General features: G+C 44.9%; 1 protein-coding gene across 2 annotated transcripts; it reads right to left on the bottom strand.

The window, feature by feature from the left end:
• Positions 1-1128: 1128 nt before the first annotated feature.
• On the bottom strand, positions 1129-27778 carry Gpr160 (G protein-coupled receptor 160). Of its 2 annotated transcripts, XM_048347145.1 has the most exons (4): positions 27555-27778; positions 27241-27351; positions 15232-15340; positions 1129-2653 (listed from the first exon to the last, which is right to left on the bottom strand). In XM_048347145.1, exon 4 carries the CDS (start codon positions 2585-2587, stop codon positions 1577-1579), a length of 1011 nt encoding a protein of 336 aa, XP_048203102.1. In that variant the 5' UTR covers positions 2588-2653; positions 15232-15340; positions 27241-27351; positions 27555-27778; the 3' UTR covers positions 1129-1576. The 2 variants fall into 2 exon arrangements, with proteins under 2 accessions (XP_048203102.1, XP_048203101.1); XM_048347144.1 differs by lacking the exon at positions 27555-27778 and having other exon boundaries at positions 27241-27399.

The raw sequence follows: 27778 nt of genomic DNA on the forward strand, positions 1-27778 counted from the left end.
TGATGCTAAAACCCGCACGCGTCCTTTTTTGTTGTTTTTGTTTGGTTGGTTTTTTGGTGCCAGTTATGGGACTTGTGTTTAGGGCTTGGACTCTCTCTGAGGCTTCTTTTGCTTAAGGCTAGCATTGTATCACTTGAGCCACACCTCCATTTCTGGCTTTTTGCTGGTTAATTGGCGATAAGCATCTCATAGTCTTTCCTACTCAGGCTGGCTCCAAACGCCAATCTTCAGATCTCACACTTCTAGGACATTTAAAAAATGATGGAGGGCTGGGGATATAGCCTAGTGGCAAGAGTGCCTGCCTCGGATACACGAGGCCCTAGGTTCGATTCCCCAACACCACATATACAGAAAACGGCCAGAAGCGGCGCTGTGGCTCAAGTGGCAGAGTGCTAGCCTTGAGCGGGAAGAAGCCAGGGACAGTGCTCAGGCCCTGAGTCCAAGGCCCAGGACTGGCAAAAAAAAAAAAAAAAAGATGGAGAGGGCTGGGAATGTGGCCTAGTGGCCTTGTATACATGAAGCCCTGCGTTTGATTCCCCAGCACCACATATATAGAAAATGGCCAGAAATGGCACTGTGGCTCAAGTGGCAGAGTGCTAGCCTTGAGCAAAAAGAAGCCAGGGACAGTGCTCAGGCCCTGAGTCCACGGCCCAGGACTGGCCAAAAAAAAAAAAAAAGGTGGAGGGGCTGGGAATGTGGCTTAGTGGTAGAGTGCTTGCCTGGCATGCATGAAGCCCTGGGTTCAATTCCTCAGCACCACATAAACAGAAAAGGCTGGAAGTGGTGCTGTAGCTCAAGTGGTAGAGTGCTAGCCTTGAACAAAAAGAAACCAGGGACAGTGCTCAGGTCCTGAGTCCAAGCTCCAGGACTGCCTCCCCCCCTCCCCCCGAGAAAAATTTTAAACTAAAATTAAGAAAATCCATCTATGGATTAGGAACTCAGCTTAGTTGGCCACAAAACTAGCATTTAAAAAAAAAAGTATAAAGACTCTAACAGGTAAGGATAAGCATTATGATACCCACTTAAGCATATATATTATATATGAATATATATATGTATACACACACACACACATATATCACCATCAGGAGGCCTGAAGGTCTAACTCCAATACCACCAACAAAACACAGATTTAAAGTTTTTTTTAATTATCTAAATTTAAAATGACCCAGTTTTCCCCTTAAAATTTACACCAAACTGTTTGAGGAAAATGGTCTTGATTTTCTTGTTCTAAATTTGATAAAATGTTTAGATTCATGTCTTAAAGTTGGCAGTGAAATCTTAGATTTATAGAGCTTTTTACATCATTGTGGGGTAAAGCAAACATCAGTATGACCAAATGTATGTTAACTTATTTTACTTCTGTATTAATAACAAATATACAGTGTTCCTGAAGAGGCATAATTTTTTTGACATTATCTTTAAGATTATTCAGTAAATAATAAAGCCTCAAAAGACACGTGCTGAAAAGATGGAAAAGTTAGGCAACAAGAGCTTCCATTCGGGTTATGTCCTGAGCCGCCATTCTTTCTGGTTTGTAAACTAGGATTTGTATTGTAGTTTTAACGTAGCAACACTAACAAATTATTACTGATATAGGCTTTTCAGTTTGCTCAAGATGATGAATCATAAGCGGGATGAAGCAGCATTTCCAGTTGACAAAGGGATCCACAGGAAATACAGAATCTTTTAAATAAACTTCATGACAATTAAACCAACAAACGGTAGCAATGAGAAAACTGTTGACAAAGTACAGCCAGGGAACATTCATCTCAATGTAGGCCGGCATCTGCACGTTGAGGAAGAGCATGACCGCCTGAAGCAGCACAAACGGCAACCAGGTTCCAAGAAAGCAGACAGTGAGCTTGGGCGTGAGGGTCTTTTTAGAGTTCCCAGTGTAGCTATTGTGTGGGGAGAAGGGAAAATACAGGATGGTGTCGTTCATATAGGAAGTTATTCTCACAGCCTGAATCAAAGTCAGGACTTCTGACCAAGAGGTTATAAATGCCCCAGACAAAAGCAACATCATAGAAACGGAGAGCCAGTAACTCTGAGAGCTGACGTAGGACGGACACTGGTAGGAGACACCCTGTGCCTCCAGGCTTTGGTGGATAGCTGGATCTCCCAGAACGTAAGCCAGGACTGAAATCCAAATTAAAATGACTATAGACAAATAAAATAACCTTTGACCCTTGGACGACAGCTTCGGAGTCCTGGAGAAATTCAAGCAATAATCTATATAAGCTATTACGAAAACTGGATAATGCAAAAGGCCATAAGTGAGGGAAACAATCTGCGTCAACAGGCAGATGTGGTATTTAGTAAACCTAATGCCTAAAAATACAAAATCCCTGAAGTAGGATATAATGGAAATATTTACTAAAAGAACAAGATCGATGAGTGCTAGTGAAATGCAAAAGTAGTCCATAAAATTTTGGTTGGTGCCTTTTCTTCTCATTCCTAGTGTGAGGATATTTAATAGTATTTTCCCAAGTATGATCAAGAGCAGCATACAGTCAACATCTAGGGGTTGGTTTGGTGCGTGTAGCTGGTACTGAGGAAGGTTCTCTGAGGAGAGGGCTGGCATAGTTAAATTTCAAGAAGACCTATTGCAATCCATGGATAAAATGACACTTCTTTCCATCTTCCATCCCTGCAAAGAGTGAAGAGCAGTCGTTACCTTGATGCTGTTTACGTGAACACATTCCACAGCAAGCACCTCTATTCTCTAATCCAATCCTCCTGAGCAGTGAAAGATATCAGTAGAAAGTATAGCTTCTTGGGCTGGGAATATGGCCTAATGGCAAGAGTGCTTGTCTCGCATACATGAAGCCCTGGGTTTGATTCCTCAGCACCACATATATAGAAAAAGCCGGAAGTGGTGCTGTGGCTCAAGTGGCAGAATGCTAGCCTTGAGCAAAAAGAAGGCAGGGACAGTGCTCAGACCCTGAATTCAAGCCCCAGGACTGGCAAAAAACAAAAGAAAATCAAGTATAGATTCTCAATTAAGAATGTATCTACTTTGATCATTTTTTGAGGCCCAGATGGTCCAGAACTTTGAGGTCTTTCAGCCAAATGAGATAGATATATCTATATCTATATCTAGCTATATATATATTGTTATGCCAGATTTCCAGTCCCCAAAGACCACCAAGGAGCCAATACCGATGCAAGCGCATGAGAGTCTTTATTGCAAGCTCGAGCCTGGACTCCCAACCGTCACCGGATCTGGATTGAGAGCTACGACCCTCAGATAGGCAGGGTTTTTATTGTGATTACAACAGGGGCAAGCTATTTCCAACTTGGCAGATACTTGATTGGATGGCATTTAGCAAACAAGTCTTGTCCTATTTCTATTGGCTATCTACCCTTTCAATGATCAATTTTGGCTTTGATATTGGGAACTGGCCTTGATATCAGGAATTGACAGCAGGTGGTCAAGTAGCACTGAAGCAGGGGGTTAGTGCAGGGGGTAGAGCAAGTCACAAATGGGTTAAGCAAGTTGTTTACAGAAGCAGAATATTGCGGTCAGGCTGACCTAGTACCAACTTTATTTGAACAAATGCATTGACCATGTTTTCCCATTACCACTAAGCAAGCTTGAGCGGGCCGGAACAATCCAGTACTCAATCATAAGTAGACCAACCCAACAGTTACCATGGCATTTCTACTACTATTATGGTTATTTCTATAGTGTATGACTATGATCATTTTTTACTGTCCGTTACCATGGTTGTTACCCAGGTATAGAGGTGAACAAGGGCTCCCTACATTTTTAAATGTCAAACTACAAGAAACTAGTCTCACGGGTGGGGGTGCAGCCCTCTAGCATGGAGTCATCACCAGGGTTTAGAAGCTGCTATAATTTTAACACTAAAACTTATATTTAGTTACTCCAGTTTTCAGGTTAGCCCTATCAATATATATGCACCTAATTTTTACCCTAACAGCTTGTCAAAGACACAGAGAAAAGGCATACTCGCTGGAGGCAAAACGCATGCCTAAAATAGGTTATCCTGATGCTCAGAGCCACCGCCTCGGCCCTCCCTGTGCTGGGCTCCCTGCAGGCACGGGATGCTGACAGGCTGTGCCTGCGCCTTCCTCCATCTTCACACCTTTCTGTCCAGATGGCAGCCTTCTCTGAAGCTCGGGAACTTAAAACAGGCAGTGGGAACACAGGTAAAGATGGGCAGATGGAGCCTCTGGCTGTGCTTTTGGGTATGGCAGCTGGAGAGGGAAGGAGGAAAGGAAGGAAGAAAGGAAGGAAGGAAGGAAGGAAGGAAGGATTGGGCTTGGATTTGGTAAGTGGGTAAAGGATGTGTAAGGCCCTAGGCTTAATACCTAGCAGCTTCCCCACCCAAATAAAGGTAGGAAAAGGAGCCGCAGTCGAGACTCAGGTGATTTGAAAGCAGATAAGAGAAAATAAAGAAGGTAGAGAGGAAAGGATGGAAGAAAAGGAAGGAGATTTGAGAAATGTAGCTCAAGGTGGAATGCTGCCAAGCACGTGTGCGAGTCCCAAGTCCAGGCTTCCACCCCTACCACCACAGCAGAACAGAACACAGCAAACTCACCTGCATGTGTCAACAGCAGGAGGTAGGTTGAGAGTAATATGTAGCTGGGAGCCAGCAGCTCACACCTGTAAACCTAGCTACTCGGGAGGCTGAGATCTCAGGGTCGAGGTTCAAAGCTAGCCCAGGCAGGAAAGTCTGTGAGAATTACCTCCAATAACGACCAAAAAAGCCGTAAGTGGAGCTGGAGAGGTAGAGTGCTAGCTTTGAGCAAAAAGACTCAGGGGCAGCACCCAGGCCCTGAGTTCAAGCCACCAAAATAATAATGTGCGAATATGTGGTACATCTTCATGATATAGGATAGCGTAGAAATTACAGAGGTGTGTGTATACAGCTATTAAAAATGTCTCTTAATGTAGAAGAATTACTTTTCTAGCGAAAACTATTAAGCTCAAAGGAGGTTGAATGTATGTAATGACCAGCACAGATGGGACCACCCATGTAGCTCAGTGGTAGAGTGATTGCTTAGCACCATAGGAATAAATAATAAACTGCTCACTCCTTAAACATGCTTGACTTAAAAAAACTCTTGTCCTCAAGGATATTCAAGGTAATGAACAAAACAAAACAAAAAAAGACCAGCAAGGATGAACAATATTAAGAGAAAACAAAAAGCAATGCAAGACCGGTTCTTCTGAAGCAGCTGGGGACCACACAAGCAAGGGGATGTGCAAAGAAAAGCCAAATGGAACCTTCTTCACAGCCTCAGGCCCTTAAAGGGAGAAATGACTGCAGAGAGCCCTCAGGGGTGGCAGTGGAATGTCTGAAGAAGTCCCGTGCCATAATCAAACGTCCTGTGTCACCCGTGATCTCAGTCCCACAGAGGCTGGAGCTGGGGACAGGAGTTTCCCACGGGCAATTTCAGTACATACTCAAACTCCAAATACTAATGCTGTTCTCACCTAGACCTACAGTCTGCTGAAAGCATTATGTAGCACATACTGAGGGAGATAGTTAAACTTGGTGCTGAAAAGCAAAAAGCATTCTTGGGCCCATCAATTAACTAAGAGCAGGTGAAAAGCTTGCCTTCCCTGCCGCCATCTTGTACTCTTTACTCTAAGCCATTCTCTCCACAGTCCCTTCAGTCACCTTGGAATCAATAAGGAAAATCACCGCCAAGGAACAGCAGAGCCTCTCAGGACAGACCCTCCCTCATCTGATGGAGCCCACACGGGGAGGACCACACCGGCAACACGCTGTTCAACATGAATACTTCTCCCCTGAAGAGGTTGGAGAGAAACTAAAATGCCATCTTTGTGTAACATGCTCACTCCACATAATAAGCATTCTTTCTCTGCCCTTCACCATTCTGTTTGGCATATAGTGGTGAGGGGCTGAGCTTGTGTGCAACTCCTGGAGTTTTGGTCCGGGTTCCTAAAATGCTGTCATCATACTCCTTTCCTTAAAAGGCTTTCCTGTCACTTCCACTATGCTTCATGTTGCGTCCGCAAGGACCAGGGCTCTTGCACTCACTCTCTGGTAACACCGTCCAAGACCATGTCCATACTCCTATGTCTTCACGGATTTGAAGTCATAAGCTTAAAGAGAACAGAAGGGAAATGCTTCCCAACACACCTAATATTAGAATTACCCTCATACCAAAACCAAAGACATTCAGTTATAAATCAGCATCCTAACAGGGCATCATTTGAGAGACAGAGGCAGGAAGATCAGAAGTTCTAGGCAGGGGTGGGAATATGACCTAGTGGTAGAGTGTTTGCCTCGTATACATGAAGCCCTGGGTTCGATTCCTCAGCACTACGTATATAGAAAAAGCCAGAAGGGGCACTGTGGCTCAAATGGTAGAGTGCTATCCTTGAGCAAAAAGAAGCCAGGGACAGTGCTCAGGCCCTGAGTTCAAGCCCCATGACTGGCAAAAAAAAAAGTTCTAGGCATGTAGGGACACCTGTCTAAAGAAACGTCAATCAGTCAACCAGCCTTAAGAAGATACTAGCAAGCTTAATCAACATACAAAAAGAGCAATACATCATAGTTAATGCATGCTCAGCTTAACATTAGAAAAAAAAATTCATGTAATTGACCATTTTAAGAGTCTAAAGGAGAAAAATGATATAGTGGACTGAATAAATGCAGAAGCATTTAACAAAATCCAACAAGATAAAAGCTCATTAACAAGTATTAGATGGGAACTTTACCAACCAGAATAAGAAGCAATTAAGAACCAATAAGAGGTATTTAGGCAATGCCTAGCGATGGATGGGAAGCTGCCTCCCCCAGAGCAGTTACTCCCCTGCTGAGCGCAGGGTTGGAGGTCCACACCTGCGCAGTAGGGAAGGCCACCATCCGCCGCTGGGGGAGAAGCAGTGGAGCTAGCTGGCTTTATTTGTGGGTGGAAAATCTAAGGCATCTACAATAGAAGGAAATATAACAAGTGAATTTTGCAATGCTGCAGATTAACAAAAACCCGTACTTCTCTGCAATACTAGAAACACCTGGAAAAATAATTTACAGTATCATAAAATAAAACACACTTAGGTATAAGTGCCTAAGCACATAGGAGCATTCTGTAAGTTTATAAACATTGCAGAACTAAATTAGTGAACAGATAAACCTTGGTCTGGAAGACTCAGTATACTTACTTTGTAGAAATTAGCAAGCTAATTTACAATTTATATGGAAAAACAAAGGTCCTAGTTGAGTGAAAACTTTTCTGTTTGTTACCCAGGGGTTGAGCTCGGGAGAACCATAAGCTCTCACTTGACTTGCTTGCTCACAGCTGGAATTCTCTACCTGCACCAGGCTTCCAGTCCTGCTCTTTTGTTGTTTAATTGGAGTTGTAATCTCTAACTTTCCTGTCCTGGCTGGCTTTAAACCATGATTCTCAGATCTCAGCCTCCTGAGTAGCTAGGGTTTCAGATATGAGCCACTAGCATCTGACTTGAAAACATTTCTTAAGAATAAACTTGGAGGATTTATTAAACCCATTAGATTTGCTATATAGACAAGATAGTGTGAGGTTAGAAAAATTATTAGTTGATGGGGCTGGGAATATGGCTTAGTGATAGAGTGCTTGCCTCGCATACATGAAGCCCTGGGTTCGATTCCTTAGCACCACATAAACAGAAAAAGCCTGGAGTGGCACTGTGGCTCAAGTGGTAGAGTACTAGCCTTGAGCAAAAAGAAGCCAGGACAGTGCTCAGGTCTTGAGTTCAAGGCCCAGGACTGGCAAAAAAAAAGAAGAAAAATTGTAAATTGATGAAACAGAAAAGACTTCAGAAGAAATGCATCTATACTATAGTCCATTGACTTTCAACAAAAGAGGCAGAGTCTTTCTACAGGTGGCTGGGAAGTGATCATCCATAAGGAGAAACCATGAATCTTGACCCTCACCCAACACTATACACACAAAAATAAGACTATTGCTTTGGACCATACAACTATATATAGAGGTAAAACAAATTTCTAGGGAGCAGGGAAAAGGTCTTTGACTCTGGAAGATATGTTAGCTTCCTAGGGCTGCCATAACAAATTACCACTGGGAATAACACTTAAACTATGGCTTAAAACATTGGAAATGTAAAACTCGCACAGTTCTGGAAGCTAGAAATTGGAAATGAGGGTTCAAGTAGCGTCCTCCTTTGATGTTCCCAGAGGAGAACCCTTGCTTGCCAGTTCCAGCTTTGGGAGGAAGAGCCTGGCATTCGTGGTGATGGCAAGGTAAGGCTGAGCTCATCTTTGCGTGGTCTTCCCTGTGCCTCCCTTTCCCCCAGCTTATCTGAACACCATCACTGTATTTATGAATCACCAAGTCCATTTGCCCATATGCTAATTTCACCCAAACACCTCAAATTTGCCAGATCTTTCCAAATAAGGACATATTCTCAGGTTCTGAGATGACTTAAGTTTGGGGGGACTCCAGGAGGATGACCCTAGAAGTGGCGCTGTAGCTCAAGTGGTAGAGTGCTAGCCTTGAGCAAAAGCTCAGGGACAGTGCCCAGACCCTGAGTTCAAGCCCCAGGACTGGCAAAAAAAGAGAAAAGAATAAACCTCTGGTGACAGAAGTCTAAGGCTGGAAAACAGTGGAAGAATGGTGAGAGCCTGAGCCCTTGCTACATGAAGTGTGTTCAGGGCACAGGCGCATAAGCACCACCAAAGCGAATGCACGTCCAAATGCAGCCATGGGCTCCACAACGTGGGCTCCAAAGGCGTGGGCAGCCTGACTCCTGAGTGTTGCCAGTGGTGGCCCACGGGGCCTCTCCTCCTGGACTTTGCTGCACTCATTGCTGCAGCTGATCTTGTTCCTGGCCCCTCTAACTTCTGGAATCTTCACTGTACCTGACTTGGCGCTCACACACCTATTGGAATGTGTGGAGGGCTTCAGGCCCGGCTGCACGCGCTGGCCTCCCACTTCCTCTGAAGGCTGGGTGGAAGCCTCCAAACCAGCACTGTATAATGACCTCAGGGTCACAGCTACCGGGCTGAGCAGTAGCCAGCCCCCTTGGGCTGAGCAAGGTGAAATAGGATCTGGGGAAACATCTTGACACGCCATGTGAGAGCAGAGTACCTGGAGGAACTGTTCTCAGGGCATCCTTTCTAATGAGTGTACCCTTCATCGAGCCTGTGTGGGAGGGGTCCTGCTGACTCACCAGGCATCTTTCCTAGTGACCCAGTGCAAAGTACTTGCTTCTTCTTTTTACTGGCACTAATCTTTTCAACATTCACATTTTCCTTACTCCCAACGTTGTCAACCTTTCCTCACCTCAGGCAAAGTTCAAGGTTTTCAAGCCTTTCTGCTTTTTACTCACGGACTGCCAAGGCAGCCTTGAACTTCCCCTGCCCCAATATTAACAAGCTCATCATGTTTAAATCTAGCCTCCCTCAATGTCTTGGGGTATGGACAAAATGCACACAAGTTTTTCTTTTTCCAACATGGAACACAAATGGCTTCTAGCCAAATTCCCAAAGAGTCCTTGTTCCCATCTGAACTAGGAATTCAGTCTTTTCTGTCTGCATTATTGAGTATTCAGAATCATCTATTAAGCTCTGTTTATAATATTCCAGGGCTTCTATAGCCCATGCTCCAAAATTTTCTCCAGTTTCTCCCACCAGTTCCAAAGGCTTCTGAACTACATGGCCAGTGGCCTGCAGTGTCTCTTACTGACAGAATAACTACAGTCCAACCCCAGTAAACCCACTTGGCTGCTGCTCGATTTGATAATGAAACACCTATGCCCCTGTGTGTGGCTGGGATTTAAGGGTAGTTACACAGGCTTTCTGAGGATGTTAATTTCAGACCAGTTTTGTTAGATCTATGTTGGGAACACTAATGTTTCTGTCTGAAATGATTAGTGCTGTCATGGGTAAGCTCTTAGAGTAATTTTTGGTTTTATGGCCTATGGCAAAACCTTTCTGCCTCAACAATGCCAATGTTGGGATTATAGGCACATACCGGAACACCTAATTTCTATAGCAGAGCTGCCCAGGAATGGAACTGAGCAACTGTCCTGGGCCAGGCTGAACAGAAGATGGATCAGCACTCCCATTGCTGCCTGGTGATTCTGGGATTAAAAACAGTGACTCAGTGGCTCCTGAAGATGCAGCGGCCAGTGCAACTCCAGCACTGACATTTTCATGGAGAGCATGGCAACTATCACTTCAAGCTGTCACCATGACAGCTGAGGCTGATGTTCAGGAAAATGTGCCAATCTAGCCGAATGTCCACAAGAAATCCCAATTCAATCCCTGAGGAGACTTTATTCCAGCCCTGGAAGTCACCGCAGTTTTCATGACCACTGATCTCAAGGTTCTGCTTCAGAGGACTCTGCTTTTTACCTCAGCACCAGGCACCGTGTATGGATGGGAGCCTTTGTCCCACATGTGACAGCTTCAGATGACCTTTACAGGACCCTGCCTGCGGCTGCTGGACCTCACACAGCAGTTCCAGATCCAGTGGGGCAGAGCACCTCCTCCACCCTGACAGCCAGCATACATGACCAGCTAAGCAAGCCATGCCTGCCCTGCCTGCCCTGCCTGCCCTGCCTGCCCCTTGTGTCAGAGCTGGTTGCACCAGGAGCGCGCTACAGACTGCATGCTCAGCAGCAGTCGCTAGAGGGCGACTGAAGAGAGTGGCCCGGAGCAGAGACCTAGAGCTGTTGAGGTGGCTAGAGAGGTGGGAGTCAGACTTGAGAAGGCAACAAGGCTGCAGGCCTGGCCACTGGGAGGGTCCCAGGGAGCTGCAGTCACCCACAGAGGCTAAGAGTGAGGTCCTGACAGCAAGGCTACAAGCTGTCACTTGCTGCTGGGCTCCCACAGCTCAGAGCAATAAGCCTTTGGTTGGAGGCCAGAGGCATTGAGTCTCTGACATCTGAAGCCTGGAGTCCTAATTGTCCAGTTCTCAAGGCTTAGAGCTCTAAGCCTCTGCTTAGAGGGCTGGGGGCTCAGGACTGGAGGGAGTTGCCATTAGCCTATGGCAACAGTGAAAGAATGCTCAGCAACCAGAATGGCTACCTCTAATAGACATCTCAAGTCTGAACTCCTGTCTCCTCTTGACCTTATGTCTAAACTTAAATGTGTGTCTTGTTCTCTCCCCTACCTCTCCCTGCAGAAGTGTTGTGCTGTGTTCTTTATGTGCTACGCATAGTTCAGTACTGCAAATCATGGGCTGACTCTGTCTCTTGCCTGTTCTTCAGGCTCGCAGAAGAATTCATAGCCAGAGCCCTGCTGACAATGCAGCGTGCTGCGTGCCGCGTGCAGCGTGCAGCGTGCAGCGTGCAGAGCCGCCTGCTCCACAGCTGCTGCGCAAGGGCCTCGCCACAGCACGAGGCTGCTTCTGCCAGGAAGAGGCACACAGCCAATTGTTCTCTGCTTTGAACGGCCTACTAAATTAATTAGCCTTCATTTGATTTTGCCCAATTTAGAAACACCCAATGTATCCAGGTTACTCAACTCTGTTTCCAATATTTCTGGCACACAAACAGATCTCCTAACACAGCACCAGTTATGGATCAAAAGTGATGAGCTGGGGCTATGTTAAGAGTTACCGCGTCCCGGCATATACCCTTAGCAATGGCTCTGTATGACCTTCCTAACCTAACAGTGTTACCATCTAGGCTAACGTGTGTTTCCCTGGGTTGTTAATAATGAACGGTTGAGAATTAAATCAATCGCCCATGGAAGGAATATGTGCCTTGCTCCCTCCAGATCCTTGCAACTGCCTTTAAAAATTAGGTTATGCTGATAGGATTCATTGTTCCATGCAGCTGTCATTCGTTTTTACCCAATGCTTAGGTTTCCTTGTGAATTAAAATTCTGGTGATATACATTTTCATATATCTCTCCCTCACACCATGACCATCTAATTCACTGACAATTCTCTGCCCATGTTCATCTAGCCTAACTTTGGGTGGCAGCATGTAACATCATTAATCATGTTCTGAGTTAATGAGATAGGAGTTCATTACCTGTGACAGGTGGCACTAAACAGAAATATATCTAAAGACATGAGCAAATACAGGATATTCAAACCACATGAACAGAAGAGGGTTAGTCCAAGCTAGAGCGGACTCCAGGCTCTCAACGATTATCATCTCTCCTTCAAACTTAAGGGGGAAAAAAAGAGTTGTTTTCTTTTGGATTTTCTTTTGGCTCTTGCTGTGTAGTCCAGGCTGGCCTTAAACTCATGATCTTCCTGCCCCGGCCTCCCTCCTAAGTGCTGGTTCACAGGCATGCGTCATGCCCATCAAGGAAAGAGATTTCTAAAGAAAAGTATTTTTTTGCTAGCTCTTCTTATACACATTTCTAACACCAGAAGTGTGTGAGATTTTCCTTACAGAAAATGCAGTTCTCCAGCAGACAACTGAGCGTGTCATATTAGTCAATTCTAATTCTTCCTGGAGAAGATTCAGGGTTGAGTCCCCCGAGACTTCTCATTTCAGATTCCAACTACACACACATGAGCTGCACCTCTGACCAACCCATTATAAATTGGGAGTTCCCATGAGCCTCTCCTCTGCTTCACTGGATTTGCCGTAGCAGCTCACAAAACCCAAAGAAACGTTTTACCTAAGATCAGACAGATGGAGAGACATACAGCAGCAGGCAGGTAGAAGGCGTCTTGGCCTCTCTGGGGGTGCTACCTCAGCTTTCTGACTCCTGTCCTTTTTGATTTTATGGCAGCTTCTCTACAGAGGCCTGATGGATTACGTTATTGATCACTGGTAATTAACACCCCTTTCAGCCCCTCTCCCTGCCTTGATGGAGGGTGGGATGAGACCCTCTAATCACATGGTAGCTATCCTGACAAGATCCCATTCAGAGGTTGTACAGGAAAACATCTGTTATGTCAGTACAAAAGATGCTTCCTTAGCCAGGAAATCCCCAGGACTTTAGGAGGTCATCATTATCACTATCAAGAAATTACAGAGGTCTTTAAAAGTTCTGCATCAGGAATTAGAGTCAAAGATTAAATAGAGAATACGAGAATCTAGAAACTCAAGTTAGCTTTAAACTTGCTATATATATAGCCCAGGCTGGTCTCAAACTCAAGATCGCCCTGAGCACTTGGATTACAGGCATGTACATCATAGCTGGTCTTGATTTCTGTATGTTACTTTTGTAAATTTACTAAATTTGTTAATTAGTTCTAATAGTCTTTTTGTGGAATCTTTAGGTTTTTCTAAGTGTAGAAGAGTATCTGCAAATAAGCGTAATTGTTCTGGCTAAAATTTTAGTACCATATTGAATAAAAGTAATAAATGTGGATACCTGCATCTCATTCCTGGTCTTAGAGGGAATAGTTTCAGATTTTTCTCATTTGGTATAATGTTTATTGTGGTCATGTCATATATAGCTCTCATGTTGTAGTCCTACACTTAGTAAGTTCAAGACTTCATCATGAAGAGATGGCAAATTTTATCAAATACTTTCAAGCAAGATCATAAAATGTTTATTCCTCAATGAATAAAAATAAAATTCTATTCATCATTGAACTATGTTGCATCCCTGAGATAAAACCAACTGGATCATGGAGAATCAACCTCCTGATAAGCCATTGAATTTGATAGTTATTTTGTGGAGAACTTGTCTATAGTCTTCAGGGATCACAGTCTGTAGTTTTCATGAAAGTAGTGGTGGTCTCACAGAAAGTGTTTAGAAGGATTCTCTCCTTTTCAATTCTATGTAATAGTTTAGATGATCTGGCATTCTTTATGGCCTGGTATAATTTAGCAGTGAAGCCATTTAATTTTCTTTTATTTTTTTCCCCTCATAGAAGTACTAGGGTTTGGGCTGGGGATATGGCCTAGAGGCAAGAGTGTCTAATTCATATACATGAGGCCCTGGGTTCGATTCCCCAGCACCACATATACAGAAAATGGCCAGAAGTGGCACTGTGGCTCAAGTGGCAGAGTGCTAGCCTTGAGCAAAAAAAGAAGCCAGGGACAGTGCTCAGGCCCAGAGTCCAAGCCCCAGGACTGGCAAAAAACAAAACAAAACAGAAGTACTAGGGTTTGATCTCAGGGCTTCAGGCTTGCTAGACAGACCCCACAGAGTGAGGGCTGAGTCTCCCACTGCTTTACCACTGGCGCCAAGCCCCCAGCTCAGTGGCTTGCTGTTGTTATGAGACTTTTAATTACTGGTTCAATTTCATTAGCTGATATTGGTCTAGTTACTCGGACGTATTTTTTGTTTAATCCTCTTGGCTCAGTTTTGGTATCATGTATCTAGAACTGTGCCTATTTCTTCTAGGTTTCCTGACTTGTTAGCTATATAAGGTGTTTGTTGTTGTTGTTTTCAAAATCATCTCTAATGATCATTTGTCTAGACAGCAGAGTGTGGCCAGTGCTTGAGCCAGGTGGGGTGGCAGGACAAGCCTGGCCAGTGCCATCAGGAGCAGGACTTTAGCCAGAGCCGAGCAAAGTTCCTCTCCAGGGCCCCTGAACTACGGGCACCTAGGAACAGCTAATGGCGGGATGGAGGAGTTGCTTGCAGGCCCCTTGCCTGCCCCTGTGGTCCAGGCAGCAGTGAGAACTGCAGTACCCTCTATGCCCTGTCAGCAGCAGAAACCTGAGTACGGCCCAGTGGGGAAGGCCGGTTCCACATGGGAGCCCACATTCAGCCCCAGCACAGGGTTGTGTCCACATGTGGTGGCAGGCCAGGCCCTGGGAGGTCAGCCTCCCTTATGGGGGAAAGAGCCACAGTCTTAGTTTCACAGGTGACCTTCTCTTTTCCTCTATGGAATAACACCTGTCCCCTACAATGCAGGGTGACCAGAAATCTTAGGAGGATTCAGGAGCCAACTCCCCACCATAAGTGTGGACTCCTAGAGATGGGAATATCAGGGTTTCGGACCCCAAGACTAATCCAAATCCAGGTGATAGATAACACTTCTTGAGATAGCTCCTCATGATAGCACTCTGGGGCTCATGAGAGACATGAGATCCTTCATCCAAGCAAGACAGATTATGTACGTAACCTGAAAAAGTTTCAGTAACTTAGGAATGCCAGCACCCCTGCTTAGAGACCTTACCAGGGCTTTGCTACTCTTCCCCTTGCAAAGGGGAGTCTCTCTCCCCTCTAACTATGGAGCTGGGGTGCTAGGTTCCAGGATATTATTTTGTGCTATGCTGATGTCCTAGGCATCCGAATGTAATGAAATTCTAGGCCTTTTCTTGTTTGTTTCCAGTGTTCTCCCATGGTCACCCACCTTAAAATGCAGCCTGCCAGCTGCTGTTCTGGTTCTTCTTGGTGGAGGGGGGGAGTGACAGGCGCCTCTGTTCTGCCATCTTGACACACAGCCAAATCATCTTGACAACCTAAGAACAAGTCAAAAGTTCTTAAGGAGAGGCCCTCAAAATATGAAATATAAAAATTGGTAAAGATAGCTCATTAAAAATGTGTACCAGGTGCTGGTCACTCATGCCTGTAATCCTAGCTACTCAGGAGACTGAGACCAACAAATGACTTGTGTCCATACTTGTGTCTACACTATAAGACTATATATACAAGAAGTGTGACAAATCAATAGTAAATGAAAAATTCAAAATAAAAATGGGCAAAATATTTGAACAGATGCTTCAAAAGGAAAATGTATAGTCAATAACACCCCAAAAGGAATTCAACAGCATTAATCTTTATAAAAAAAAAAAAAGCAACAACATAGTGACAAGCAACTTCTGCCAGAATGGCTAATTTATTTATTAATTTTGTATGAGTTAAGCAATCTAGGTTTTAGTTATGATATTGACCCTAAAACTGTAAAAGGAATCAATACTGTAGATTTCATCAAAGTTTAATTTTTTTTCTTTAAAAGGCATTAACAGGGCTGGGGATATAGCCTAGCGGCAAGAGTGCCTGCCTCGGATACACGAGGCCCTAGGTTCGATTCCCCAGCACCACATATACAGAAAACGGCCAGAAGCGGCGCTGTGACTCAAGTGGCAGAGTGCTAGCCTTGAGCGGGAAGAAGCCAGGGACGGTGCTCGGGCCCTGAGTCCAAGGCCCAGGACTGGCCAAAAAAAAAAAAAAAAGGCATTAACAAAAAAGTTAAGCCAGAGCTGGGTGCCAATGGCTCACACCTGTAAGCCTAGCTACTCAGAAGGCTGAGATCTGAGATCGTGGTTCAAAGCTAGCCTGGACAGAAAAGTCCTGTGAAACTCCAAATAACCAAAATCAAAAGCCTCACACACTGTTACAGGGACTTTGGCACCGGAGGGCCACTTTTGGAAAACAGGTTGGCAGTTCTTAAGAAGTTAAACAAACTTGACACTCTTGTGAACTGAGAGCTAAGTTATGAGTAGAACAATACGATTCATAGTAGCCAGAAGCAATTCATGTGCCCATTAGTGGATCAATGAATTAAGTACCCCCCCACACTTCCAAACCTGAATTATGGTGATGGACACACAAATACATATAAACTTTAAAATCACAAAATTATGAATTTAAATAGGTAGATTTATAGCAGATAAACTATACTTCAATAAAATAGTTTTTTTAAGAGTCATATAAGGGGCTGGGAATGTAGCTGAGTGATAGAGTGCTTGCCTAGCATGCATGAAGCCCTGGGTTCAATTCTCAGCACCACATGTACAGAAAAAAGCCAGAAGTGGTGCTGTGGCTCAAAGTGGTAGAGTGCTAGCTTTGAGCAAAAAGAAGCCAGGGACAGTGCTCAGGTCCTGGGTTCAAGCCCCAGGACTGGCAAAAAAGTCGTATAAGAAGCTTTTGTAGCGTCCTTATTCATAAGAGCTAAAACTTGTAAACAACACAAATGGTCAGAGGAGAATGAGTAAATTATGATATATTCAAAGAATGATATAGTAGTTACTAGTAGAGAACTATTGAAATATGCCATCACAGGCATGAATCTCAGAAACAGCTGAACAGAGGAAGTCACTTCATTCTTCTATGTATGTTGCATTGCACTTACAGAAAGCTCCAAAATAGGCAGAGCTCATTTACGGTGCTAGAAATCAGACCAGTTCTGTCCAAAGCAGGGAGACTGACAGCAACACAGTAAACTCAATACTTACTATGCATTTATCAATGCCCAAAATGTCCCTACCTCATGAGATTTACTACAAGACAAACTCAAACTCAATGAATCTCACATTTAGAAGGTACACGTGTCTGCTGTCTGTGTGACTATCTGGTCACCTTAACATGTAACAATGACTATAAAACTGATTTAACACTGTTTTGTTGTTTTTTTTGGCCAGTCCTGAGGCTTGGACTCAGGGCCTGAGCACTGTCCCTGGCTTCTTCTTGCTCAAGGCTAGCACTCTGCCACTTGAGCCACAGTGCCATTTCTGGCCATTTTCTGTATATGTGGTGCTGGGGAATCAAACCCAGGGCCTCATGTATACGAGGCAAGCACTCTTGCCACTAGGCCATATCCCCAGCCCGATTTAACACTGTTTTAAATGTTTTAATTAGGCCATGTAGCATATACAAAACATCTCACATACATATTATGAAATATAAATTCACTTATTCTTCATAATTCATTTACAATCATTTCTTCCTATATTCATTTACTCATTTCTTCCAAAGTATTTTTTAAGGATCAAAAATATAGTTCAGCAAATCACGTAAGCCAAGCTCAGAGAGACATATGGTGCATGTTCTCTCTGATATGTGGAAATTAGGTCTAAAATATACTGAGATATGATAAATTATATGAGTCTAGCTATTCACACACAGTGAGACCAAAAGAGGATATTCAAAAGAGAAGTGTAAAGGTGCAATGTCTAAGTGCCTCTTTTTTAGTTTTTAGATGTTTTATTTTTTGATGGTTGTTTTATTTTCTTTATGTAGTATATTCAAATGTATATCTTTGGGTGGGTTGGAGGGAGGGTACAGGAGGGAGGCACGAAGACCACTATATGAAAGGAAATGTACTCAATATCTGACTCATGTAATTGAAATCCCTCTGTCACCTTTATAATAATAAACTGAAAAAAACAAAAACAAAAAAACTATAGTTCAGGTATTCAAGTTCAAATTCCACCTAAATCACTGATATAATAGTAATGCAGTAAATGATATATAGAGACAGAGTAAGAGTCTGAGGATACCTTCCAGAATAAAGTCTACTTAATGTGAGGACCCTGATTTCAAGAGAGGAAAGAAGCATTAGATAACCTAACAGTCTCAGACTTCGGAAGCAAAAACAAGTTTGGTTCCAATCAGGTCCTGGGATATTTGGACTTCTGGGAAAGTCCTATCTGGCCTCTATGCATGTCAGGCCCATCCCTGAAGGGGCTGCTGCCTGCTCAGTAGCATCTGTTATGGCTCAGCCGAGGAAGAGAGGACTTTGCCACCACACACTGCTGTCCATCTCTCTGTTCCTTTTCTTTCCCTTGGAGTAGAGCAGAGCAGGCCCAAGCCAGGCCTGCAGGCATGGTGAGGATGGAGGAAATCTGTCCCCCACACTACTAGGCCTGGTAGGGCACTTTCTACATGCATGGCTTTTTTCTTTTTGCCAGTCCTGGGGCTTGAGCTCAGGGTCTGAGCACTGTCCCTGGCTTCTTTCTGCTTAAGGCTAGCACTCTGCCACTTGAGCCACAGTGCCACTTCCAGCTTTTTCTGCTTATGTAGTACTGAGGAATCGAACCCAAGCCTTCATGCATGCTAGGCAAGCACTCAACCACTAACTCACAGTCCCAGCCTGTATGAGACATTTTAAAGAGCACTTAAATGTCTGTGTCTTCTTTTGTTTGTTTTTTCCAGTTCTGTAACTTGAACTCAGGACATGGGCACTGTCCCTGAGCTTTGGTGTTCAAGGCTAGTGCTTTACCACTTGAGCCATGGCTCTACCTTGGGCTTTTTTGGTGCTTAGAGATTTCCTGCCCAGGCTAGCTTTAAACCATGTCCCACAAATCCAGTCTCCCGAGTAGCTAGTATTACAGACATGAACCCCCAGTACCCTGTCTGTACTTTTGAACTAGTATTGACATTCCAAAAATTCATCACAAGGAAGTAATCAGAGGTGAAGAAAGGAACCACTGTGGGAGCAGCCGGCTCAGTGAACTCCAAAAATATCCTGCCCCACAAAGAAGTCAAAACAGTGTATTGCCTAACAACAGGAAAGTAGTCAAATGAATTACAATACAGTCAGTACATGGAATGCTTCCTTGTTGCTTTAATAGGAAAGCTCCCGGGAAAAATTAAACAGGAGAACACTGCCAACTATGATGTTTGCTGATAGAAACGAGATAATGGCATGTGTGGCAAAGCCTGTTACAGCAGAAGTGATCATTCCCGAGTCTACTGATCACTCAATCAAGGTCAAGGACAGAATACACTGGTTCTCACAGTCATGGTATGGGAGGGGGAAGGCTGAAAACCAGTGAGCCACACGGTGTTAGCCCAGTACCCGGTGAGTAGTAAAACCATCTATGTACACCTATACTGTAAGTGTGTGTGTACTTACCAAGCCCTGTGGGACTGGAAAGCCATTGTACATCAGTTCTTCTCATACTTGAAGACGGATATCACTTAAAAAGGGATCTTAATTCAATATAGCAAGGTGGCCTGAGAGTCTGCATTCTAGGGAGAAGAGCACCTCTGCTGCTGGCTCACAATAGAAAAGCAAGGTGCCACAGGGGCAGACCAAGCTACCCTAGCAGACTCTCACTGCTGAGACTATGGGTGTGTATTTATTTCTTATGTTTGTCACTCTAAAATTTTAGTACTTTTGTAGTAAGAAAAAAATTATCCTTCACAACCTTTGACTTAGTTATTCTACGTGTATCCTTCAAAACCTTAGACTTGGATAATTATTCTTATGGTGTGGAGTTGGCTAATTATAGGGATCCATCTCAAATATCAGAATCAAACATTTATCATATTCAACTTAGAATGATTTGTAACACTTAAAAGAAGCAACCACCTTGTTCTCTACTTGTTTTATTATTTTCTTACCCTAATTGTCTGCAGTGTTGGAACCCAGAGTCTCACACATGCTAACAAAAGCTCTACAACTGTGCTGCCACCCCAGCTGTCCAATTTTAAGAGAATGGCAAAAAAAAAGTCTGAAATGGCTGGGCACCAGTGGCTCACATGAGCAGAAAAGACTCTTAACTATGAAAAAGCCAGACGTGGAGCTGTGGCTCATGTGATAGCGCAACAGCCTTGAGATAAAAACTAAGGAACAGCCCCCCAGGCCTTGAGTTCAAGCCTCAGTACCAGCACCAAAAACAAAACAAAACAAAACAAAAAACTCCAAAAACAAGCAAACAAAACCCCCAACACCCCCAAAGAAACCCATTAAAATATTTTACAAAGGAAAAGTAAAGAATATTTGTATGTTTATGAAACTTTATCAAGTTTGTAAATTATAAAATATATAGAAGACATTTTATAAAATGTAAAATTATTTCAAAAAAGACATGGAGAATGTAATGATAAATTTTCATTACAGTATGACAGCTATGTTTAAGTGCTAACATCAGATGAATTAAATGTTTATAAAATGTTAAATTCATTAAGTCTATGCAAAAGCAAAACAGCAAAGAAACAGGACAAAATAGTAATGCTCTCTGAGTGGTGATGATGTGTTAGTCAGACTTTGTTGCTGTGACAAATGGCTGAAAAAAATCAACTTGAAGGAGGAAAGGTTTGTTTTGTATCACAGTTTCACAAGCTTTAGTTCACGGTGGCTGGCTTCCACGGCAGGGCAGAAACATCCTTAGGGAATGGCACAGTGGAGGAAACTACAACCACCTCACAATGGACCAGAAGGAAGAGAGCATAGACACAGAACTGTACTCTGTGAAGTGTGCTTTCCTAATCTCCTAGGTGTCTCTCAACCCAAGCAAGGTGACAAGATTAATCATCATATGGGGTTTAAAGGTTCCCCCCACCCCGCTTAGGCTTTCCAGGATTCTTAAGTTGGAGGAGGGTGGAGTTGGGATTGGGAGGCAAGGCTACCAATGGAAAGTGGCAGAGGAAGGGGAGGAGAGAGAAAACCACTCAAGACTAGAGAGAAAGGAATAGGCCTGGGAACACACGGGATGCTGGATTTCTCCCTAGAACACCTAGCTGGGAGTGAGGCAGAACAGCAGCGCGGCAGAGCACTGAGTGAGGCAGGCAAGACAGAAGCAATGGGTTTGTACAGGGGGAGAAGGAGGCTCAAAGCTCACCACCTCAACTCCTCCCACACCCCTTGCTGAATGCACCTGCATTGGAGATATCAACATCTGCTCAGCCATTTGGAGGGGGTGAGGGGAAGCACAACCCCTCCTGGACATTTACTCACTTCTGTGAGACTCATGTATGAACACAGTGGATGCGTCCAGATTTCTAGCAACAGCTCAGCTTTCTCCCTCTCTCTACCCAGAATGGGACCACTCATTAGGCTTAAAGAAATAAGAACTAGTTACTCTGATAAGGTCAAATAAAGCCCATCCCATGTTCCCATTTTGGGGTTATCTCTGGCATGAATTTTTGCTCACTCCCACTTCTCTGTATAGGCAGGACTGGAGACCAGACCACCACATCACTGGTTAAAGACCAAATAGATAGATGTAGAGGAGTCAATATATTGCATATGTAAACATTAGGTGATAGTAAACTCAACCCAGCAATTCTGCTCTGTAAGATAATAAGGGAAGGGGCTGGGGATATGGCCTAGTGGCAAGAGCGCTTGCTTGTATACTTGAAGCCCTGGGTTCGATTCCCCAGCACCAAATATACAGAAAATGGCCAGAAGTGGCACTGTGGCTCAAGTGGCAGAGTGCTAGCCTTGAGCAAAAAGAAGCCAGGGACAGCGCTCAGGCCCTGAGTCCAAAAGCCCAGGACTGGCAAAAAAAAAAAAAAAGATAATAAGGGCAAAACAAAAAGCCAGCCACTTCCTTGGCTGTGTGTCAGGAATCCTGAAACTTGGACCTGGCACCTCAGTCTTGTGAGCTGATAGCAGGGCCCTCAGGCAGGTGGTGGCACATTTAGGGGGTAGGGCCCCTGGGTCCAATTCTTCTTCCATGCTGACACCAGCCTGCACTTCTGCAAACGGGGTGGAGTTTATATCCACATGACTGCCAGGGGATTCTGCTGCTTTTGTAGTCTGAAAAGATTTTCATCGCCAAACAACAGATCCAGAGGCCCGAGTTCAAAGCTGAAGGTTTAAGCCCATTCTCATTCATTCCAGAGCGGCTGCAGCAGCAAATACTGCAGCATTTGTCCTGGAGAATATTTCCCTAAGAGCACATGGCAGCTTACTCAATATAGAAGTTAGAGCTTATCTAACATTATTGGGAGGAACTACCCCCCATAAAGTGAAGGTAAAGGAGGCAGGCTCAGCCAACCACAGGGACCCACAGTGATTGTTGCTGAGGCAAGCTTGGGGAGGGGGGCTCCAGTGTACCATTTCACCCTCAGCTCGGTGACAAGGCAGGCACTCTGATGACCACTGGAAATGAGGGGAAAGGAGGTAGGCAGGCTAAAATAATAAGTTGATGACACACAGTGGTAAACATCAACCCCAGTGGTGGCTGGTCCACTTCCATTGCTTTGTCTAGGCTGTGTTTGTTCACACTGGTACAGCTAGGAAGCACACACCCACAAACTTAAAACCCACATAGCTTCTGAAAGGATCCAGCATCTACTACACAACGCATCTCCCTCTACTTTCAGTCTAAACAAGATCACTCCACTGGTGGGCTTACCTTTCTTATCACATTAGGACATGTCCACAGGAATCCTGACAGTTACAGCACCAAAGGCTTCAAAATAGCACCCGGCCTTTCCTCAAAACCAGCCAACAAGTTGGTTTTTTTTTTTGTCCTGGAACTGGGGCTTGAGCTCAGGGACTGGGTGCTATCCCTTAGTTTTTTTTTCCACTCAAGATAGTGCTCTACCACTTGAGCCACAGCTGCATTTCTTGCTGGTTGACTGGAGAAGAGTCTCATGGAATTTCCTGCCCAGGGCTGGCTTTGATCAGTGATCCTCAGATCTCAGCCTCGAGTAGCTAGGATTAGAGGTGTGAGCTACCTGCACCTGGCTCTACAGGCTCAATTTTGTGGGGTTTCTTCTCCCCACCCCCTCCCCACAGGCTTGTGAACTCTCAGAACTGGACAGGGAGGAAAGAGTGAATTCAGGAGGAAATAGATCTAGATAGAACTGAAACTGGAATGAGATTCCAGGTACATGCTGGGGTGAGAACCTCTGGGCAGTGACACCGGAAATCTCAAGGCAGGAAATGAAGCCACCCTTGGACTCTTGCATAACCTCCTGAAGGCTGGGGCCCCTCTGAGCCTGTGCAGCTTTCTGAGAGGCATTGGCTAGGTGGTGTGGAGAGCAGGTTTGTCATTAGCAGCAGTGAGGTAGGCGGAGGGGACAAGGAGAGCCACGCCTCTGGAAGTCATCAGAGTGGCTGGTGCCCAGCTCAGGGCAGCTCCTGAGCTAAGCACCGCTGGGGCTCCAAGTGGTTCCTGGAGTCTAGCACACAAGCCCAGCCTGCCACTCAGAGGGCGCATTCCTTTTCCCTATTGAGGCCTGTTCACACACGGCTTCCATTTGTGTTCTACTTCAAGGGTAGCAAAAATTTCCCCAAAGACCAAGGGTTTCTCCATCTCTCCTTGGTGACCACACGGTAAGAGAAGCAGCACAATGCAAAGGCCAGGGAGATTTTGGGGAGCAGTGAAGGCTAGAAGGATCTGGGATGCACTAATCCTCCCTAAAGCAGTTGCTCCATTACTGCCTGATGTCATTCTTGGGGACAGAACATTTGGGATCTTCTGGTTTTCAGTGTGGCTGATAGAACACCTCCTCTGGTTGTGAGTGGCCCCATGGCCTGGATGTCAGGGTGGCAGGAAATGGTGAAAGACAGCCTGTCTGGCCCCTTGGGAGTGCAGCTGTAGTGCTTGCTGAAGGCCCAGAACTGCAGAGTGTGGAGATAACAACAGACCTTGGGGCCACAAACAGCCAACTTTGAATCTGAGCTCTTCATTTACTAGATTCAAGTCCTCAAGCAAATTAGTAACCTGTCTCAATTTCCATCTTCAAAAAAGGGGCCATAATACCCAATTCAGATTTGTGTACTTTGAAAGCATGGCTGGGCATGGTTGTACAAGCTTCTAATTCCTGAGGCTGAGGAAGGAGGACCATGAGTTCATGGCCAGTCTGAGCTGCGTAGTGAGACCCTGTCTCAGTTCTCCCCCAATAAACAGTATGTGAAGACTACTGTGACTCTTAGTAAATGTTAAGGCTTCCTTCGGCCAGACCCGTAAGGAAATGACAATGAAGGCAAGTCTTAGTCTTCTGTGATTTCACTGTACCCTCTACTAAAAGCCAACCCACCCGCCTGGTGCTGTGGCGGGCAGCCAAGTGCTTACAAATGTAGAATAGTGCTCATTGGTTTGCCAACACCCTTTCCTGTCATTTCTAGGGCAACAAAGGAGCAATTTGCTTTTCTAATGTGTTTATCCCCTTCCATGGCATAAAGTAGAAAGACCAGGGTGTCACACTGTGGTAATTCCTTTAAATGGCTTTTAGCAATGAACTCCCCAGGGTCCCAGTCTAGCATCCAGAGAAGTGTTAGGTCATTGCCAGGTCACCTAGGGCCCCCCTGGCAAGTTTCTAAGTTCTATTGTTTTAGGGAACTGGCAAGGAAACTGAGGTAGAAAAGTCACTGAAAGTTGCATTTTTAAATTCATTATTTTTGTTTTGTTTTGTTTTGTTTTGTTTTTTGTGCCAGTCCTGGGGCTTGGACTCAGGGCCTGAGCACTGTCCCTGGCTTCTGTTTGCTCAAGGCTAGCACTCTGCCACTTGAGCCACAGCGCCACTTCTGGCCATTTTCTATATATGTAGTGCTGGGGAATCGAATCCAGGGCTTCATGTATACGAGGCAGGCACTCTTGCCACTAGGCCATATTCCCAGCCCCCGCATTTTTAAATTCATACAGAGAAAACTGAACCAGAAGCCAAATGATTTCACTAAAGTACTAGCATGAATTCACGGTTTTCCAGCACTAAGGGAATTTTTTGTTGATTCTTATTATTTTCTCACATTTTGCTGTAAAGTTTGTACATGTGTTGGAATATCCCTCAGCTGAAACTTAAAAACAACTTTACAACTTCTGACTGGGTATGGATTTCAGCTGTAATTTCAGCTACTTGAGAGGTGGTAGGAAGATCTGAGGTCAGCCCAGGCAAAGCAAACCAAACTAAAAGCAAAAAGGGCTTGGGGAATGGTTCAAGTGGAAGAACAACCCTGAGTTCAATTCCCAGTATATATTTTATTTTTTGAGGAGATCTTTACTTCTTTTATACTAGTGAACTCAGATGGCTGAGAGCATTTGTCTGACACTTCAACTTTGTGCGTGTGTGTGCGTGTGCGTATGCGTGTGTGTGCGTGTGCGTGTGTGTGTGTGTGTGTGTGTGTGTGGTCTGGAAGCTTAAACATAGGGCCTGAGCCCCATCCTTGTGCTTTTTTGCTCAAGACTAGCATTCCACCCCTTGAGCCACAGCTCCACTTCTGGCTTTTTGGGTGCTTAATTAGAGATACGTTTCATGGACTTTCCTGCCCAGGCTGGTTTTGAACCAGGATCCTTGAATCTCAGCCTCCTGAGTAGCTAGGATTACAGGTGTGAACTACCAGCACCTAGTGACACTTTAACTTTTAATTACCACAGATTATCATTTATTTGGCATTTGATTCTGCTGCAAGGAGGCTACTAAAAACTGTAGATTAATCTTTCAGGCATATGTCTCCCCCTCCTCCTTCTACTGAATTTCAACAGGTCCCTCCTAGAGCTAATATTTTTGCAAATCACTAATAATATGAGTAGGTAGGAATTATAAAATTCCAAGTTGGATGACCACATAGATGTTGCCCCCAATCCCAAACAGGATACTTAGAAAGGGAAAAAAAATGACATATACCCTGGAACAATTTTAGGCGTCAGTTCTTTGCTAATTAAAACAAGTCATGATAGCTGAAGCAAATTAGCAGAGATAAACAGAGAAACACAGATACCTTTTAAAACTGTGAATAGGTCCTAACTTACCTTATGAGATTTCCTTTGATATGTACAATGCTTCTAGTGGTGTATAGGTGTGGGTGACACTAGCCTCTTATTTATTGACTTCTTTTTCCCTAGAGGTGGGGATTGAACCCAGGACCCAGAGCACATATGAACACACGTGCTCAACCACTGAGCACATCCCTAGTATTACCCCCTGTTTGTTGATGAGTATAACTTGGGACTTGGGCAACTGGGAAAAACTGCTAACACATTTCATACAACTCTCCTGAGTGGAGGCAATGGGTTCCCCAAGCGTGCTAAGCCCTTTGTGTGGAAAAGGCTGAGCCAGCATCCACCTGCATCAACTTGATCCTCTCAGCTCTGACACCCTTACAAACATCCCGAACTTTCTGAGCAAAATAAATCAGCACCTCCCAGAAAGGAAAAAAAAGAAGTCTTTTGATAGCCAGCCTAGAGAGGCAGTTTACAAGAAATAAGTACTGCGGAAGGACTAGAACTATCTCTAGTGCCAAACGTACCTTCTGCAAAAAGGGGCAGTGGTGCTAGTTTTAAAGGAAAATGTCCAAACTACACAGAAATAGAAATAATGGTGGAGACTTGCACGTCCTAGTTCAGCTCCAACTAAGAATAATTCAAGGCTAATCTCCCATCCCCTTGGCTCCTCTAAACAGGATTATTTTGAAGCAGATTTCCATCGTTTACCCTTAGACCAGTAACCCTAGAAGATAGGGGTTTTTAAAAACCATAATGAGGGCTGGGAATGTGGCTTAAATGGTAGCAGGCAAGCTGAGGCCCTGACTTCAAACGCTAGACTAGCATAAACAAAATAGTTATAATTGCAAAAAAAAACCCAACAAACCAACAAACAAAAAACAACCAAACCCAAAGCAAGTAAAGTACTATCCAACAATCAGGTACAAGTTTCCTTCATTATCTCAATTTAAAAAATATTCACCAAATCAGGATCCAATCAAGGTCCACAAACTGCATCTCTAGCTAATTCTGGCGATTACACTGTTTTTACAGGTTGCCATTCTTGGTGATTCTTACATTCGAACCCCACTGACAAGTTCCAGTAACTTTAGTCCCGGTGTACCACACACAAACGCCGCTTCTAAATGAATGTATGTGTCTATATACTTATGTATTTAAGTATGTTTAGATAGAAACCACGGTACGTCCTTTGCGAGGGTGAGGGCTATCTCCGGATAGGAGCCACCTCCCCTTACCTGGTCATTTTGCGCAGGCGAGGGCACAGCGGCTGCGCGGCCTTCCCCAGGCCGGGTCGGTGCGGTCCCCTCGCGGTGCGGGGTCGCGCCCCGGCCACCTCGCGCCGCCACCTGCGCAGGTAGAAAGGCGCTTCAGCGGGGGGGAGCTCCCCGGCCCGCGGTCCCCGCCGGACGCCCGGGAACCGGGGACGACCACGACCGCCCGCTCCACCCGTCGCCAGCGAGGTCTGGGAAGCGTCTCCCCGGAGGGAGGGCCCGCACCCCGGCCCACGCCCACCTCAGCCGGTCGCCGCCCCGGGCTTCGCGGTCCCCACCCAGAAGCAGCGAGGCTCGCGCGTCCCTGGCCGAGAAACCTCACCTCTCAACTCCTGTCAGGGAAATCTTCCTCTTCCCATCTGCGGAGCGCCCCGCGGGGAAGCCGGGAAGCCAGGAAGCCGGGAAGCGGAGCGGCGGCGTCGACCACCCAGCCCCAGGCAGGGAAGCGAAGCGGGAGACGCGGCCCGCCACCTCTAGCCGTCGCACACTCCCCGCGGCTGGC

This window comes from Perognathus longimembris, chromosome 5, assembly GCF_023159225.1.
Source record: "Perognathus longimembris pacificus isolate PPM17 chromosome 5, ASM2315922v1, whole genome shotgun sequence".
NCBI lineage: Eukaryota > Metazoa > Chordata > Mammalia > Rodentia > Heteromyidae > Perognathus > Perognathus longimembris.